General features: G+C 35.5%; 2 protein-coding genes across 3 annotated transcripts; both read left to right on the top strand.

Annotated features, from left to right (window-relative positions):
• Positions 1-2,457: 2,457 nt before the first annotated feature.
• Positions 2,458-7,005, top strand: LOC121798667 (cyclin-J18-like). Its single transcript, XM_042197787.1, has 10 exons — positions 2,458-2,605; positions 2,717-2,793; positions 4,034-4,133; positions 4,205-4,303; positions 4,384-4,401; positions 4,499-4,569; positions 4,654-4,780; positions 4,872-4,932; positions 6,634-6,771; positions 6,845-7,005. Exons 1-9 carry the CDS (start codon positions 2,540-2,542, stop codon positions 6,738-6,740), a joined length of 726 nt encoding a protein of 241 aa, XP_042053721.1. The 5' UTR covers positions 2,458-2,539; the 3' UTR covers positions 6,741-6,771; positions 6,845-7,005.
• A 6,142-nt stretch (positions 7,006-13,147) lies between these two features.
• LOC121798378 (65-kDa microtubule-associated protein 6-like) lies at positions 13,148-18,328 on the top strand. Of its 2 annotated transcripts, none has more exons than XM_042197347.1 (12): positions 13,148-13,966; positions 14,532-14,735; positions 15,429-15,692; positions 15,980-16,195; positions 16,268-16,423; positions 16,507-16,666; positions 16,763-16,914; positions 17,005-17,092; positions 17,174-17,247; positions 17,328-17,402; positions 17,646-17,982; positions 18,057-18,328. In XM_042197347.1, the coding sequence occupies exons 1-11, from the start codon at positions 13,886-13,888 to the stop codon at positions 17,979-17,981; spliced, it is 1,806 nt and encodes a 601-aa protein (XP_042053281.1). In that variant the 5' UTR covers positions 13,148-13,885; the 3' UTR covers position 17,982; positions 18,057-18,328. The 2 variants fall into 2 exon arrangements, with proteins under 2 accessions (XP_042053281.1, XP_042053282.1); XM_042197348.1 differs by lacking the exon at positions 13,148-13,966 and adding an exon at positions 14,146-14,268.
• The last annotated feature ends 1,040 nt before the right edge of the window (positions 18,329-19,368 follow it).

The raw sequence follows: 19,368 nt of genomic DNA, 5'->3' as shown, positions 1-19,368 counted from the left end.
CGCTGACTGGAAGCTTCTCCGGTGAATGTGAGCATCTCCATAAGTCGAACAACGGCAGCATCAAATCCCACCATTACATTCTGAAATTCTGATGAAGTAGGTGGCGAATATGTGCTAAAATTAAACCCAATTTTGGATTTATTGAACTCTATCGCTCCTATCTCGACGACAAATTGCAGATCTTCAATTGATTTCTGCAGATCGAGCGAGAAATCAGGTGATGGGTTTTCTGCAAGGAGTTGATCGACTACGTGGGATTCAATCACGTGGTTAGCCGCGGATGCGATTCGGGTCTCTAATATTTCAGCAGATTCTGTGGTGTATCCATGAGAATTGAAGGTTTCCATAAAATCGATCAAGGAGTGGACGATTTGGGAAAGGGTAGTGATCTGTTTGCAGTCGAAAGAAGAGGAATGAGTGGGATGGTTGGGAATCAGCTCCAAATCGTTCATGAGCGATACTAGAGCTGCGTAGGCTGCCATCGATCTCTAATTTTAGTGGGAAAGGAGGCTCAATAGTTAAGCTCAGAAGCTTCAATCATTCAAATTTAGTCTTGCTAAATCAATTACACTTTTTATTCAGCAAGTGGGTTTCTTTTTCGTCCCGCGCTTTTTCTTTTTGAGAGTACAGTACTCCCATTAGCAATGGAAAGGTCCTCCAATTTCACATCTATTTAGCTAAGAGCATCCACAATAGCGCCTAACGCACCGCCTAGCCGAGCGCCGGCGCTAGGCGGTCTATTGCAGCCGCCCAGCGATTTTTCGCCAAAAAAAAACGCCTAGCGCTCGGCGGTTCCGTGGCGCTAGGCGATCCGCTAGGCGCTATTGCAGCGTCCGGATCGCCTAGCGCACCGCCTAGCGCGAATTTTTAATTTTTTTTGTTTCCGAAACACTATATATACGCGACTTGCCCGTCATTTTCATTCGCACCACTTGTATTAACGAGTACTATCTTAAAAATTCGCCTAGCGCGAATTTTTAATTTTTGGTCCAAGCCACGGCGTTGCCGCCCCTAACGTACGGAGTGGGGTACCCCACGATGAAGACGGCCGCCTCCAAGCATATGCCGACATGCGCCAAACGGAGGCTCATATTCGACTCCAAAAGGATTTAATTGAAGAGTTATGGGCGCGGAGGACTGCACGACGTTAGTTTTTTTTTTAATTATGTAATTTTTTTAAATTAATGTACTTTTTAAATTTTATTAATATTAGTGAATTTTCTCGTTTTTGTGTCGTAAATTTAATTCCGTATATTGTGTGATTGTTAATTATTTCATTTTGTACATATTTGTTAATAGTGATGTGGATAGTATGTGGCTAGGCTATGACTGGGCTATTGCTGGGCTATTTGCTTGTTTTGATGATGTGACAGGAGGATTGTTAGTGATGATGATGTGGCAGTGGCTAGGCTATGGCTGGGCTATTGCTGGGCTATTCCTATTGTGGATGGCCTAAAAGACCTATATCCCTGCGATGGAAGGGCCCTCCCCTCCCATTCCATTTTATTTTCATATCATAACTATTTTGTTTTATTTTTTTAGCACTTCTATATTTAATATATTATCAAATTAAATTAATTTAGAACCAAAAATATTAATACGCAAATCTTCGTTGCATTACAAAATTAGAAAATAGAATACAACGAGATGTAAATTTTACATAAAACTAAAAATAAAAATAAGGCATTAGTGTCTATGCCTCTGTGCCAAAATTTCTTCAATCATATCGTGATGTGGACGATTGTGGGCCTCTTTTTTGGCGCATATCAACAAATGTCCGAAGACGCTCGCCTCCTGGTTCGCTTCTTCACGACATCGTGCTGCCCTTGCAAGCACGTGTTGCACCACTCGGTTTATGACTTCGTCGTCGGAATCGCTACCGGAAGACATTGATTAATGTACTAGAGAGAAAAAGTGTATTGAAATAAAATGAGAGAAGATAAGATGTTGGCGTGGGAAAAGTAAAGAATGGGATGTGGTATTTATAGTGGAATAAATGGAATAAAAAAAATTACAAAAAAAACAAAAAAGGGGAGGCCGGTGATCGACCCATCCTCCACAATGGATGGCCGATCATCGCCTCATTTCAACGGCCAAGGCCGATGTATCTGCCCATCGGAGGGAGGCCTTGAACGGCCCTCTCGCTGCAATGGTTGGCCGATGAGGAAGGCCCTCCCATCGGCCAACCATTGCTAATACTCTAATTTAGTGAATAGTAATCTTGAATTAGTAAATATATACAGTGTTTATAATAAAAATATTTTTCTTTCACTTTTTTATCTCCGTATTTATTTTGTACTTCGTTTTATCTCATTTTCATGTCATAATTCAATTCTTCTCCAATTTCCTCCATTTGTATTTCAATCATTTTATGTTTCTCTCTCTCATTAATTACCCTACTTATTTGGCTATCCCAAGTTCCAATTATAAATGGAAAATAAGTTGATAAATTGGTAATTCCCTCCAACAAAAAGCATTTAAACTTTGAAGAGCGCGCTATCGCCATATTCTCTCAGCCAGAGACCAGATCAGCGGCGCCATGAAGAGAGCTCGTTGTACATGCCTGCGATCTAGAGTGATCCAGTTACTCATTCGATCTTCTCAGGTCTGCTATCTGTCTTGTGCAAATATATTTTGATTTTTTTTCTTAAATTGTGTAGAATTCAGCATGGATTTGAGTTTCTGGTTTTTTCGTCTGTAATACATTTGGAAAAAGTTGCTGGAAGTTACTCCAATTGTCAAGTACTCGGCGCTATCGCTCTTCGCCGACCGTTTTTACCCTGCTCTCTCCAGGTAAGTCATATCATATGCATCAATATGATTTTTAGTATTCACGATTTGGAAGAATTGATGTTTCCGATTATTGCGAAAGCTGTAGCTATATGCTTAAGGGATGGCTAGTATGCTTGTGCAGTAAATTCAAATTTTGTTTTACCTTTTTATTGATTGATTGTGCTAGATGATTAAATGCATATCTGATGTTTGTATAACTTTAGGTCTTGTAATATGATGGATCACGCACAGCATCAACGTTCTACTATTGTACTATATGATTCAGCTCGTTTACCATTGAAATCTTGCTCAACTAACAGATTAACGCACTACTAACCCTATGGCTGTGAATGAATACAGTAACATTTATAATTACATACATACTTTCTTACTCTGATACCAGAAAAGTACATCGATTTTTGTAATCACTGTGATGTTGATATGAAGGATGCTTGCTACATTTTTGTTATCTCTGTACGCCTTACAGGAATTGCTTGTATCTTGAGTTTTACAAGGAAATGTGCATGTTTTCCATAATTTTTGTTTGAACTTTGATGATAAATGTGAAGGCATCTCTTGGATTTGTTTCTTTCATCTAGTAGAGTGGTGTGTGACTGAGATCTTGAGATACTGTTTCAAGTTTCACAGTGCTAAAACAGTTCTTTAATGCTGGTATGAAATTTAAAACTATTATCTGTTTATTTTCGTTGGCTGTGATTCCTCTGACTTCTGTGTGATAGAAGTTTCAAAAGGTTTTCACATTATTAGTCTCACAAAAGTTTATTTGTTTTTAACTTTCATGCTTTAATAGAAACCTTCTCATTCACTCAGTTATTTGGAAGGCACCAACTCTTCACACTGTTATCTTATTCTGTTTATATGCCTCTTGAAGTGCTAGGTTTTCTTCAGACTCGACCTGGTTCACATCTTGATTGATTTCATCCCTTTTATTCTTGTTTCGTCTGACATGCTTTAACAATACTTAAATCGGCTATACTAGTTAGTGATGAGGACTACAAGGTTTAATCTGGACAATTCTTTGTATTGGCTACTTGGGTTTGCTTTTAGATGTTTAGATTATCTTTCGTTCCGATCACTTACCAATTAATAACGAGAGCACATGCTAATGTAAACAGTAAGCTTATTCATAACCAAGATACAAATCTTGAGACTATTTGAACATGCCCGAATTCTTTAATCTGATACTGCACTGATGGCTTTTATTGATTATATCTTTTTATTTTTGGAAAATCCTTCAAAGACTCAAAGACAGGAAAGTGACAAAAAACTGGCTTCTGCATCCAATTGAAGAATGTAACTTGCAGCTATTTGCTCTTGTTTCACTATGGATATCAAGCAAAGTAGGTACATTGTTTATCAGCCCAAATACTACTTCCATCTTTCTTGTCTTTATACTTTAAATAATTTTCAGATACATGATTCACCTCCTCTGTCTGTTAAAAAATTCAAATCCTTGGGAGACAAGTTTATCAAGGAGCAACATTACACTATGGGAGATATTCTGGAAGCTGTAAGATAGTTGTTACAGTAATGTTTATAAGTTCCTGCTCCATTTTCTATTAAGCATGATCGCTGACAAGAAATCTGCAGGAGATAGTGTTAATGCAGGTAACAGTGCAATGTGCTATTCCTTACTATGCTATTTTGAATTGTTTTTGTTATCTGGATCACCTTACTGTTCGCCGAGTAATCAAATTGCTTCAAGGTTCTGCAATTTGGGATTGGCATGTCAAAAATTACTTTTTCTTCAGTTGAGGACCTTCTTGTTCAATTCAAGTAAGCTTTGTGACCAACAATGAGTTCTTTCTGCCCCCTCAGTTTGTAACAGTTTCATAAACTGATTATTTTTGGTTAACTTAGGGCAATAGCCCAAGTTGGAGAGCATGTGAAATTTGAAGCTTGTATGGATGTTATGGATCTGCTTTACGAAAATGAAGAGATATCAGTCCTTTACAGCTCTCCTGAGGCTCTGGCCGCATCAGTAGTGGTATGTGCTAAATTTCTTCAGCTTCCATGAGACCTATTATGCATTAGCATGTAGTATTCATTTTGAAACTATCCTTCCACACCCTTCATAGGTTGTTGGCTACATCATTACAGTGCCTCCACAAAGGTGGGAGTTTCCAGTTCTGCCTTGGGGTAAGATTTCATCAATTACCAAAAAGTATTTCTATTCTTTGAGGCACTACCATGTTAACCTGAGCACACGCATCATCAGTACTAGCTGCTAATCTGAAAGCAACAATAGGTTTTAAATGAAGTTCATAAAATTTGAAAATGAGGATTAGACTTCCATTTTTTTTCTTACATCATTCAAGACTATAACTGCCTTTGATAGGTTAAGTTTTTTTCATCATCGTCTTAGTATGTAAAAGTTTCACGCTCGAGGAAAAATATTTTGAATTAGAGAAACGGAGCAACTGCACTGAGCATTAACTTAGGTGGTGTTCATGCGCAAGGATTTGAACATTTATAGATTACATTTGATTAATGATGTTTATAACAAGATCATTCGTGTGTAGATTTAGATTTACTACATAATTGGAAAATCTCCTGATAAATGCAGGCTAGACTTTATTTTTTCAACTAAAAAATATTCTAAGGCAAACACAATCCTGTGGATTTTCTTCTGAAATCTTTATTTAATTTTTCATTCAAAGTGGGACACAAATTTTTGTTTGGGTTGGTACAGTCTGGCATTTGTTGAGACAACCAAGTTAACTGAATAAGAACATATTTTTCATACGTGGGAAGACAATACGGTCATTTCGCATTGCTTGAGAAGGATTGTTTTAATGAAAATCATAATCTTAATTGTGCACATAAATCATTATATTTATCACTAATTGAACGAATTGATTATTCATTGACGTTTATATGGTTGGTAGACTGCCCCCTTATACCAACCATCCATTCATCCATCACCATTATTTGGTTTCTTCATTTCCTCTAATTAATCATGCAATCATTTATATATGCCCTTCTTTTTCTCAAAGTCTGCTAAAACACCTAACCAATCTCTTGGTCAAAGTTTCACATAAGAATCCAGCTTGAGAGAGCCTGTTTTCTTAGATACTGAGCTCACCATTAACAGCTCTTTTAGTCATAATAGTTATTCTTATTCTTTTAATTGTTTGAAAAGTAGAACTATTCCTCGTGGAAGTTGTATATAGATCATTTGACTCAACCAGTGACTTTCTAAGTGAAATTGCCTAGACACATAATATCTCATACTGCACTCAGTCTACCTTAGTAAATATATGCATAAATCAGCGGGTGACCAAATTGATGTTTTATGTGTGTTTGTATACTCAGAAATTCACACAAGCCTCATTTGTATTTTCTACCTGGCAAAATATTATAATCCCCTATTACTTAGTAATATCAGCAGTCATTATTTTAATTTCCATATCTGCATTTAAGAGCAGCTAGGTTGTGGCTGTCTAAATTTATTTGTGGTCGAGCTTTAGCATTTACAACAGTATTGTACCTTACAATTGCCGTGCAGCCTAGATAAGATAAACAGAGACGTAGGGAGATTTCAGCCTAACTGTCATTATATGCCCACAACCATGTAGAAGCTCATGTACCCCACTATTATCAAGGGTTGCTGTTCATAACATAGTTTAATGATTAATTGTTAATCTGGATAAGTCCGGATCTGTGGATGTTGATTGAAATCCTAATTTGATTATATTTCATCCAAACTGTTTGCTTTCTTTTCTTGTTGAGACTCCATAAAAAATGTGCAAGTACTTAAACAATATTTGTTTCAGTCCAATAACGAGAATGTGGCAATGGTTGGGTGATTTTATTAACTAAAAATTACAAAAATTGTAGTGAAATTTGTTACATCTTGCAAAGAAGAGGACATACTGGATACTGTCAGGGTGATCCTGAAGCATATATTCGAACCCCAAGCGGACTATTATGTAGCCAATGGATAAAATGTGTATATCTGAATCTCTGATTATGAAGGTGAGATAACAATGATATTGTGTTGATTTTGTGTGGTTTTGAAAAAGAGTAGTACTAATATTTTGACATTTAGGTAGTACACACTAGGACCACCAAAGGAGTATCCATGATTCCGTCCTATCAAGACATGAATTTAATTTTAGCTTTTCCACTTGGTGGCCTACCTGCATTCCCAGCCTCTTTTTTGTTTACCGAATACAGTTACGCACTTGAATAAATTGGGGTGACATGACATTCTATATTTTACGGTTTTATTGTGGTGGATAAAATGGGTCAGGTCAGCTTAGCTGTATGGCATTTAATTCACTGCAAATAATTCCTAATCTTTTCTTGTGTTTTAAGTATACTGTAACGGAATAATTCCTATTCAAAAGGCCTTGCACTGCACTGCACTGCACTATCCATGAATTGGATTTTGGACTCTCTCTTTACCCCCGAGTAATATCGACAGACCAATTTTACCTTTTGATTTGCTACGGGCCTACTTAATTCTGATAACTTCAGTTTGTAAAGTAGTATTCGATAAAATAAAATAAAAAGGGTTGTTTGGGGCTTTGTGACAAGGCTGATAAGGAAAATGCGGCATTTGACGTATATTTTGGTAGGTATGACGATATAATATGTGCTGTATTCACACCGGGTCAAATGTCAATAGTTGCATGTATTTGTATATAATAGTATTTGGAGGAGTACTTCTTTCACCTATTCATTCCGGTATTCATACACATATAAACATACAATATGACTGCGAGCAATATACTAAATTTTAATAAATTTGGTCAATAATGACAATGTGATAATACCAACAAAATAAATATGTTGTAATATTAATGCATGGAACAAAACGACATTCACTTCATTTAAGTCAAGTCCATAAATTCATTCGGGTGATATAGAGTTGTTTTAATTTATTTTTTAAGAAGGTCATATACTTGATTTTCGGTAACATAGATTTAAATTTTGTATAGATGATCAGGGGTTTGAGTCTCTCGGAGTCGGAGGTAGTATTGGTTCTCTGAATACAAAAAATTTAGACCTTGCATAATCATTTTATTTGGAGTAAGGTGACTTACTGTAGCAAAGCGACTTAGCACTAATAATACAGTTTAATTGATTCATTTAACATTCACTCAATATATTCTCTTCAACTGAAGATTTTGTTTAAAATATTGACTAGGTAATTACTTTTTAATTCTCAACAAGTGCAGATGAAGATGATGGTCTAACTTTTGGAGGGTAATAAACTTCATCCACCTTTTGCGCTCTTACCTCCTTCCATTTCCTCTTCCTCCCCTTTACACCCAACAACAGCGGCAAAGCGGCCCTTTTCGTCTCTGCCCACGATCATTTGTAGCCAAAATATATGAAATGCGATATAAATCACACTTTGCAAAAAAAAAAAAGGGATTTTAAAGGAAAATTTGAACAAAAAACGCTTCAAATTTTGGGACGCAAATAAAGATTAACAAGTACTCCACTAAAGCATCCCAAATGAAATTGAACTTAAATTGGCCGTCCAAATGAATTCAACAAACATGATACTACTACAACAAGGTTGAAATTATATACTAATAGTGGTCGACCATAGTTTTGGAAATGTCAACTGTACCAATTGTCCTCTAAGGGGACACAGACATAAACATTAATTTACTTGAATAGTATATAGCCTTTTATTATTTTCAACAAACTAGGCCAAAAAAGCTATGAGTTCACATATGTTTCTCTTGAATCGGAAATGGTCCCTTACATTGTAATGCAAGTTTATTAATAACAACCACATAATTTCTCATACTAGTGCTATATGTGTCTGGCTACAAAAGAATCAAATTCTGTTTTTTGGGACTAATTATTTGTTAGTAGTATTTCTTATAAAATGATGTAGACAGTAGAACTAAAGTTTTGATAGTAAAATAAACCCTATTCTCTTTAGTACTACTAGTATATATATGGGAAAATAAGATTAGATCATACAGTAGTACTATATTTTCTTAGTAGTTAATATGATAAATATCATCTAAAAAATAAGATGATTTGGTTACTATTAGAGAGACAATTAATAACGGATTTCTATCTTAAAACTAATTAGCAATGGGATGATTAAGTACATACTTAGTAATTCTAATTCTCTTTTTATCGATGTGAGGTATTTATTATTTTTTCACTTTTCAACACCTCTTCACAAATCCTTCAAGCTGAAGCTTGAATAGTGAGATTTTGCATACTACTATTATATTGATTGATCAATCGTTTTTTAATTCGCCTTCTATCAAAACTATTAGATCAATTTTTTTTATGTTTCGAACCAAATAAACAATAGGATTAGTTTATGCTTCAGAGCAGACATAAGAAGAGCCAACAAGGGATTTAAAGCCCCTACTGAGTTAATTTATATTCCTATAATATCATCAACTTTTTTGGTGTTTTATGGGATCATTTTGCAAAATCTCATACAATCACTAAACATATAACTATATTATTGTCCTAAAACTCCGAACTCAAAATTAAGAATATATATATATATATATATATATATATATATATATATGTATAGAGCTCATAATCATATCAAAACAGTTTTTTGCATCCGCCCTTATTAGTTTGAGTCAACGGTCGGGGACTTGCTTTGTCACAATGCATTCTTTTCTTTTTGCTAAATGCTTTGTCACAATGCTAGAAGTCATGTGAGAAATGAGATAATGCATGGTTATAATTTAATTTTCATATCCACGTGAGATATTGTATGATTTTCATTTTCAAACACTATTATATTGAAAATTTATTTGAAAAAACCCACTTGGTCACCTTATTAATGTTATCTTCTTTTGATCTTTTCTTATTCGATCGGCACAAACGATGAAATGGATAGTGCGTTGCACTAAAATTAAGATAATTTGTTTTCGTCTATAAAATGCAATGAATACCAGCACATTAAATATTTCAAATTTTCCCACTTCATAAATATAGTAGTAAAACTTTTCTTGCAAGTTAATCAATACTACTACTAAATTAAGTAGTTGGTTCATCGTGTGTTGTATTTGTACACTTTTTTTACGGTTGATTGGCCGTCCATGCACACATTTTCATCCTTATGCAAATTTATCAAAATTTTTAATATTACTACTGTTTTGAAAAATTTGTTATCAAATTATCTTTTTCTAATTTAGTCATTGGATGATTGTCATGTTAAGATACCAATCAAATTGAAGTGTAAGCGCATTTTGGTGACATCAATTATGGTGTTAAACATAAATTACTACATATTAAAAAGAGAGGTTAAAATAAATTTAAGTTTGTGCATCCTACAATTAGTGACGTAATTAATTAATTTCCAGCTGCATAATTCCACCCAACTTTACCAGGATGATCAATTATTAGACTACCAACTAATTGAATTGAACTACTACTCTTTAGATATTCTAAAAGATTATGATTATAGCAAATAATCTCCTGGAAGAAAGTCCATAATCATGAGATGGTTTATTTTACCCATTGATATTTAGTATTCAACTTTTTCAGGAGGGGTATCTGGTAAAGATGGAGATTAATCATCATAATCACCTTTTATGTTTCACCTTTTGATTAGTATACCCATACTTTAATTTCAATCAGGGAAATAAAATAAAATTAGATAGATGTGACAAGAAATGGACCCATCCATTGAGAAATATCACTGTATTATATGATAGGGCACCAGCTTTTATATGATTATTTATCATTTCCTTGGACAATGAAAGTTGAACAGAATGCAATGGGTACATTGTCATTTTCTACACTACTGTCGTATTCTGCTCTTACAAAACAGGTAGAAATAGGCACACCTAAAGTATATCTATATTTTCCCTTCAATTAATTGTATAGTAAACTTCAATCTGAATGCTTTGATATTACATGGCATCAATTAACCTGCATGAACTTATGTTTTATGCTCTGTCGTTCCCCTAAATCTTCTTTAAAAATGGAAACTTTGAAGACTAACACGAATTTTACGGCCATCCACAATAGGCGCCCAGCGACCGCCCAGCCGAGCGCCGGCGCTGGGCGGTTCGCTGGGCGATCTATTGCAGCCGCCCAGCAGGCGATTGGAGAGAGAAACCGCGCAGCGCTGGGCGGTCCGTTCGGCGCTATTGCAGCGCCCGGATCACCCAGCGCACCGCCTAGCGCGAAAAAATAATTTTTTTTTCCGAAACACTATATATACGCGCTTTGTTCGTCATTTTCATTCGCACCACTTGTTTTAACGAGTACTCTCTCTATCTTAATTTCTGTTCAAGATCAACAACACAAAATGAGTCATGCTGGTGGTAGTAGTGGTGGTAGCGGAGGGGATGCTGAGGAGTACGAACGTCGAATGGCCGAGGCGTTGGACGCCTATACGACCAACGCGATAAACCAATTGATGGAAAGGGCCTTGCAGCCGGCGATACCTCGACCTCCCCCAGTGGTCCACCGCCGCAGTGTGATTGATCGGGATCACGTAGCTGCACATCAGCGCCTATACGAAGACTACTTCGCACAGGAGCCTCGTTTAATTATGTAATTTTTTTAATTATGTAATTTTTTTAATTAATGTACTTTTTATATTTTATTAATATTAGTGAATTTTCTCGTTTTTGTGGCGTAAATTTAATTCCGTATATTGTGAGATTATTAATTATTTCATTTTGTATATATTTGTTAATAGTGATGTGGATAGTATTATTAATGTTTCCCGTATATGTCTCGTAAATTAAATTCCGTATATTGTGTGATTGTTAATTATGTCATTTTATATAATTGTTATTAGTGATGTGGCTATTAATGTGGCTGGGCTATTTATGATGTGGCAGGAGGATTTTTAGTGCTGATGATGTGGCAGTGGCTAGGCTATGGCTGGGCTATTGCTGGGCTATTCCTATTGTGGATGACCTTAGACCATATAAAGTAATTGAAGCAGTAATTGAAGCAGTATTAATGGATAATTAGACCATATCATCATTAATGTAATGTGTGGTTAATAAATTTCTAAAAATATAAATGGACTAATTTTATGAGATGAATATAAATTGAAAAAAAGAGACGATTTTTGGAGACAAAAAATAGACCAATTTTATGAGATGAATATAAATGAAAAAAAAACGAAGATAATACAAATAAAATTGTGTAACATGTTTTAAATTATCTATAATACGTTAGGAACACATAAATTAAAGCTTTATGCCTTTATAGTAGTATTTGATTATTTGCAATTATATTAATTAAATATAGGTTTGAGGATAAAGGATAGACATAGTTGATGGTATATATTCTCTTGATAAAATTCTTTTACTTTAGATGTTGATATACGTTGTAGTATGTTATAAATCATCATTATATCGTCATTATTGAGTTTGGTTACATTATTTGTTATCAGGCAATGATTGGGCAGCAGCGACCTAATCCACTACATTATACATCCCCATATGTAATAAAGTACCTTGACATTGTTATAAAAATAATTGATTGTATATAATAGACAGTCCCAACTCCCATGCAGTGATGCAACATAGGAGTATTAATATAAGAGAAAAGATAAATGTACATAAAAAAATTGTATATGTACATAATATCTTTAAAATTTTAAATTTAAGTGAATTTAATTAAAAATTAGTGTTGTGTTGTTATTTATTGTATTATATGTAGCAATAAGAAAGAAGTGATATAGAAATTTTATGTCGAATCGTAATATAATTGCGAGTCTGGTTTGAATTAATATCAATTTTTTTAAAATGTTACAAAATGATTAGTATTAAATTTATTTTAAATTTTACAATTTAGTTATATTTGAGGAGTCTATTTAGACATCATTGCACACGTACCCTACTTAATTCAACTTCTTTTCTTTTTCAATGACAAACAAATTCCGAATATTTTTGGTTAAGTAGAACTCTAATATATCCAAATAATGATCACATGTAGATTGTTTTTCTGGCACATTCATATCAGTTATAGATTAGACAGTTGTTTTTGGTTTTTTGGTGTCAATATATATAAAGATCATAAATTCGATGAAAAAGGATACAATGGTCAACTAATAAATTTTCACTCTATTTGATTCTTTTGTATACTCCATATAAATAAGAAACTAGATGTACAAGTAATGATAATCTTCTGTTTGTATGCATTTAAAAAAATTGTAGATGAATTTAAAATTTAATTATACGAAAGACAAAAGACAAGGAGTAAAATACTAATACTAATATATAAAAATCACAGTAATAATAATACTGCTAAGTCGTGTAAATAGATTGACATTTCCGCAAAAATGGCGCCTTGAGGGTGGGTGGCGGTAGTGAGATATGGAGTGGAGATAGCAATTCCGCAAGACTAATTACAGAATATATACTGTGAATAATTAATGAGAAATATTACATTCCAATTCCTCTATCTCTTTGTAGCATAGAACTCGCACAGATCCACCTGCATTTGCGCGCAAGTTAGCCACCCCTGAGCACCAAAATCACCACTGTCATCATCATTTTCTCCTCCTGTTTTCCACCTGCGTTAAAAGAGTAGTAGTATTAAAATGCAGCAATAGTTGTGATTGTGATAGCTGTTGCCGCATAATAATTGGGTTGGCGCTACCTTCTTCTTCTTCTTCCTTTCTTTTTATTAGTAATACCTAATTTCTCCATTTTTGTCCTTCTTCTTTAAATTAGTGAAATTAAACAACTAGACGCAAACAAAAAAGTTTGTTTTCATCCGCGGGGTTGGTAGTTGTGTGTTCATTTGCGTTGAATTTAGCTTCAGATCTGTTTGCGGCAGAGAGAGAGAGAGAGAGAGAGAGAGAGAGAGAGAGAGAGAGAGAGAGAAGTGGAAATGGTGGAGCATGGTCTCTTTTTGGCTTCTCCTTTTGACAACACATGTAAAGGAGACAGTGAGAGAAGGAGCCTTGAAGTTGCTGCGCTTTTTCCTTTTTAGCTGTGAAAGCTAAAATTCTCTACCTTGCTTCTTCTTGAGGACTGTAAAGCTCAAGCCTTTAGACCATTATTTTTCCAAGGGTTCTCTTTTGCCTTTTTCTCCTTTCCTCTGTTTGCCTTCTGCACATTGTTGAGTGGTGGTGGTGGTGGTGGTGGGAATCGTTTAATCAGTGGTGAAAATGATGGCTGCTGCGTTTGGGAGTGATTCCATCAGTTTCCACACAAGCAATACTTGTAATACTCTGCTCAAAGAACTTCAGGTTTCTCTCTCTCTCTCTCTCCCACACACACACGGCGTTGAAAATGTTGAATTTTGACATCTTAGCAACCTAAGTGCAATTTCCCTTTTTGGTTTTCTTGAGTAGTTTTCATGATTTCTGTTTAACTTTTTTACTTTGATTTTTTCTTCTTTCTTTTTCCATTTGTTAAATTTTATAGGATAAGGTGGAAATCTATGTATGTACTATTATGTGTAGATATGTAATTTATTACTAGTACTTCATAATTTTTCAGCATTCCTTTTTTCCCCTTCCAAGTTTTATCTTGAATATTTTCCTCTCCAGTAAGCCCCTGTTTCTTCAGTCTCAAGAAGAAAGATTAATTTTTTATAGATAGTTTCTCTGTTAAAGTTTATAATTTGTAAAGCATATGATGTCAATATGTTCCTGTATATAACCTGAGTTTTCTAATGATAAAGAAAAGATGTAGTACTATTTCATATCTCCTTGTTTGGATATCGCAATATTTTAGTTTCCTTAGGTAAGGCTGTGATGATGGTAATAGAGTGTGATTTACTTAGTGGTTTTGTTATTTTTTGATGAACAGCAACTATGGACTGAAATTGGGGAGACTCAATCTGATAAAGACCGCATGTTAATGGAGCTCGAAAGAGAGTGTTTGGAGGTATACAGAAGAAAGGTTGATGAGGCCGCAAATGCCAAGGCTTGCCTACATCAATCTATTGCTTCCCTGGAAGCTGAGGTTGCAATGCTTATTGCAACTCTTGGGGAAATAAACATTAATTCGCCGGTAATGAAGTGTGTTTAGCACTTGAAACAATCCGAACTGCCATTTTGCATTCTTAATTCTTTAATCCGACCTTCCGTTTCTTCCTTCAACTGAAGTACTATTATGGAACATATCGTGCAAGAATGCATAACATAACCTTTCTACTTTCACTTCCAAATTTGGCAAAGCATAGTGATGGTTTGAATCATATGACTATGAGTGAAGCAGGACTTGTGCTCAATTCTTGTCTAATGTTTGGTGTGTGGCAGACAACTGAATATTAGACTGAGCTGAGTAAAACAACATAAAGCAGTACAAAATCAATGTTTTCAAAGCTTTGAGAATTTGTCCTACTTGTTTTTGCTTATTAAATAAAGTTTTCTACATATTATTATGAGTGGCCCATAGTTTGTAATCGGCTGATTGACAACTCCCTTGATTCTGTATTCTTGTGGCTCTATATAAAACATTTATGGTGTATTGCATTACACTGCATCTGCGATAATCTTAACTTCTGTTCTGTCCTGGTTATGCTATCTGTGTTTTCTAGGCTATTTGTTTACTGAGCTTTTCAGCTCCTTGTTGCATTGCTGAAAATTGCATTAAGAGACCAAAGTTAGAACCATTCATTATTATTAATATCAACTCGACTTCCATTATAAACTTTTTATTGGTTATATAATATTGATGGAGTGATATTTTCTGAACCAACAGGTGCAGTCTGACAAGAAAGCCCAATCTTTGAAAGGGAAACTAGCCTCAGTCAGACCGTTAGCGGAAGACCTAAAACTAAAGAAGGAGGGAAGGATGAAACAATTTGCAGATATCAGGTCACAAATTGAGAAAATTAGCGGCGAGATCTCTGGTTATGGCAGTACTGCCAGTTCCATAAGCTCCTTGACTATGGAAGAACAAGACTTGTCAGTGAGAAAACTCACGGAACATCAATCAAAACTTCGTGTTCTTCAGAAAGAGAAGGTGGGCGAAGTAATGCATTAAACATGAAAAATTCATGCAAAGAGTATATTCTGTATTGTGCATCCACTATTTCTGCATCTTTCCAGTTTTGAAAATGAACTATAGCATGGAAACTTTATATGGCCTTATTATTTAATTTGGAAGTGCTTTATTCACAGTTTGAACAACTGTTTTTGCTGAAGGATACTGTAGAAGTGCCAAAATTGATTTGAGTACCCATTAGTTGGAACGGATATTTTACTCGACTCTGGTTTTAAAACTACTCTTCTTCTTCTTCTTCTTGGCAGTCTGAGCGTCTCCAGAAAGTCATGGATTATGTTAACGAAGTCCATACTTTGTGTGGTGTCCTTAGTATAGATTTTAGCCAAACTGTGAGTGATATTCACCCAAGCTTGCATGGATCAAGTATGGGGCTTGTTACGAATATCAGCGACAGCACATTGGAGGGACTTGATCAAGCTGTCCTTAAGTTGAAAACGGAGAAAAAGTTCCGTCTTCAAAAGGTATTTGGACTCTGGGAGTCTTTTGTCTGAATATTTTATTTTCTTGCTCATTAAGAACTATGGTTGCTGCAGTTGAAAGATGTTTCCGGGTCTCTCTTTGAACTCTGGAACTTGATGGACACATCGAAAGAAGACAAGGCTAGCTTACTGAGAATTACTTCTGTCCTTGGTTTGTCAGAATCAGAAATTGTGCAACCTGGCGCTCTTTCACCGGAGATAGTTCAGCAGGTACAGAAGCAGTATGAACTACCCTACTGCGCGGCTTCTTTCCAGCAACGTTAGTTGATTATTTGGAATATCATCTTTGACAGGCATCAGCAGAGGTTGAGAGGCTCACAAAACTAAAAACAAGTAGGTTGAAGGAACTTGTGCTGAAGAAGAGGTCGGAGTTGGAAGATATTTGTTGTAAAATTCATATTCAACCAGATCAAAGCACAGCTGCTGAAAAAACCAGCGCATTGATTGATTCAGGTGATTAATTTGTTTCGATAAGTACTTCTCGTCTCTCTCTCTGCAGTCTTGTTGATTCTTAGTGAAGTTAATGGGTGCAACTCGATCATACTGCAGGCTTGGTGGATCCAAGTGAGCTCTTAGCTAACATCGAGGCACAAATATGTAGAGTCAAAGACGAAGCTTTAAGCCGCAAAGAAATAATGGAAAAGATAAACCGGTGGCTTTCTGCATGTGATGAGGAAAAGTGGCTTGAAGATTATAACCTTGTAAGCTGCCATATCATGTTTAGGATATGCAAAACAGATATCAGAGTTCTCTCACTACCAATTTATCATTTCTTTTTATTGACCTTCCAGGATCACAATCGTTACAGTGCTGGAAGAGGTGCACATATAAGCCTTAAGCGTGCAGAGCGAGCCAGGATCATGATAAATAAGATTCCAGGTACTTTGTCGGACCCATTGATGATATCTTTCCTTATCTTAGCTGATCGTATTTCTGGGGTTAATGAGATAAAATTTGCAGCTGTGGTTGATAATTTAATTAGCAGGACTCTTGCATGGGAGAAGGAGAAACAAAAACTGTTTCTTTATGATGGAGTGAGTGATTTAAAATCTTTCAATATATTATTGCAAGTTTTTGAGTGTTTTGCTCATTGTATTCTGCCTGTAATATGCAGGTGCGTTTGGTGTCAATTTTGGAGGACTACAAACAAGCCAGACGACTCAAGGAAGAGGAGAAGAAGAGAGCTCGGGTAATTAAGATTTGATTATCTGTGTGAAACTCTTTGTTGATAACATGGTAATTAAAATTTGATTATCTTTGTGAAATTCTTTCCTGAACAATATTCTTGTAAGGAAACAAATGTGCTTGTAAGAAAACAGGATAAAAAACTCACCCTATGTTTCCTGAACAATATGCTTGTAAGGAAAACAATCGAGCAATAATTTTCGATGGTTCTCATGTTCTTTTGCCATCTACCTTTTTCTGAATTTAGGATCAGAAGAAACTGCAAGATATGCTACATACTGAGATAGAATCTATATATGGGTCTAAGCCAAGTCCCAGGAGAAGCAACAGCTTCAGGAATCAAAACGGCCATCGAGCATATGGGAATGGATCGGTGACACCCTCGCCTCGTCGCAACTCAGTTGGTGCTGCAACTCCCGAGCTCCTTACGCCACGTTCATATTCAGGACGCCAAAACGGCTATTTCAAGGAAATGAGAAGGCTCTCCACTGCACCTCTGAACTTTGTTGCTATACCCAAAGAAGATACCATCTCATTTTCCTCTATTGGTGGCTCGGAGCCCGAGTCCCCTCCTCAAGTCTGAAGTATGTAGACATTACTGATCACTGTCTTGGTAGTTCTTGAGAAGTACCAACTCATGTGTCATTTTGTTGTGCAGATGATGCGGTGGAAGCGATAGAGGCTTGTCAATATAGGTGGTGTACACCATCGTTTTAGCGTGTATTTAACTTGGTTCTTGCTGATTTATGCATAGTATAGTGTTGTTTATCATAGGAAATAGCTAATTGCAAATAGTGTATTGTGCTGTCGAATTAGGAGGGAGTTTTATGTTATCGACGTTGGTTTGCTTGTATATAGGCTTGCGGTTGTGGCCGGAGAGTTTTATTTTTTAGAGTATTCCGCTGATAAAGATGTTTGCGTTTTGGATGATTGGTGATTGCTTTGAAAGCTTCAAATATGCAATGCTCTCTCTATTCACATATTCTGAAATAGAGTAGAATTAACTACATCGATTGCTTTGCTTTGCCTAGATCTACGACTACACTAACCAAACTGGATGTGGAAGCTGTCTTTTTCTGCTCGTACGTCGACACAAAACAAACAAACCCCAACTACCTAATGCTATTTTCTTTAAAATAGCATTTTTTGAGTTTTAATGTATAATTGTTAAAGTAAGAGAATTAAAAATAAAAATTGATTGAAATATTGACAGTGGAAAATTTGTTTTCCCTCCTCAGAAAAAAAAATCTCAAATAACAAATGCATAATTTTAAAAAAAAGATTAAAATGAAAATTATTTATTTTTAGAGGACACAGAAAGTATTCTTTTGACTCCAAAAAGCTACTATTATCAGCACAGCAATGGTGGATCCATTCATGGATGGCCCAAGAGTCCATGCAACAGTTCTAAAGTGGGCTGAGCCCATCCAAAGCTTGGCCCGTCAACGTCTACTGTTCACTGCACGGTTTTTTCAAAGAAAATGACACCTAACAAATTGAGATATCATGTCCCCTATCCTCTGCAAGTCCAATTATATTAAAGCCTAGTTACCTGCTTCCCGTCCACGAAAAATATGACATATTATGAATGACACAAGTTTTAATGTGTAATTGGTAAAATAAGTGAGAATGAAAAAAGTAAGAGAGAAGTGGTGTTAGTAGAACGTGGGGTCCATATTATTAGTAAGAGAAAATGGAAAAAAGTAAGAGTGAACCTGTTGAAAAACTTTCCTTTATTAAATGTGCTCTATTTTTTGTGTACAATAAAAAATGACCAATGTGCTCTATTTTTCGTGGTCGGAGGGAATATTTAATTATGTTCCTAATTGTTTGTTCATATACTAACTGCGTATGTTCTAAGTTACGTAACGTAAGCTCTTCCTGATTTCAATAAACACTTTTGTTTACCTGCCCAGTCATCCTCAATTTGTATGAGGCTGGCCTCTCTAATTTTAGATAGATAAGCTGAC

The sequence above is a fragment of the Salvia splendens genome, chromosome 4, assembly GCF_004379255.2.
Source record: "Salvia splendens isolate huo1 chromosome 4, SspV2, whole genome shotgun sequence".
NCBI classification, from domain to species: Eukaryota; Viridiplantae; Streptophyta; class Magnoliopsida; order Lamiales; family Lamiaceae; genus Salvia; species Salvia splendens.
The sequence above is the reverse complement of the archived record's forward strand: the minus strand, read 5'-3'. Positions and strand labels throughout refer to the sequence as shown.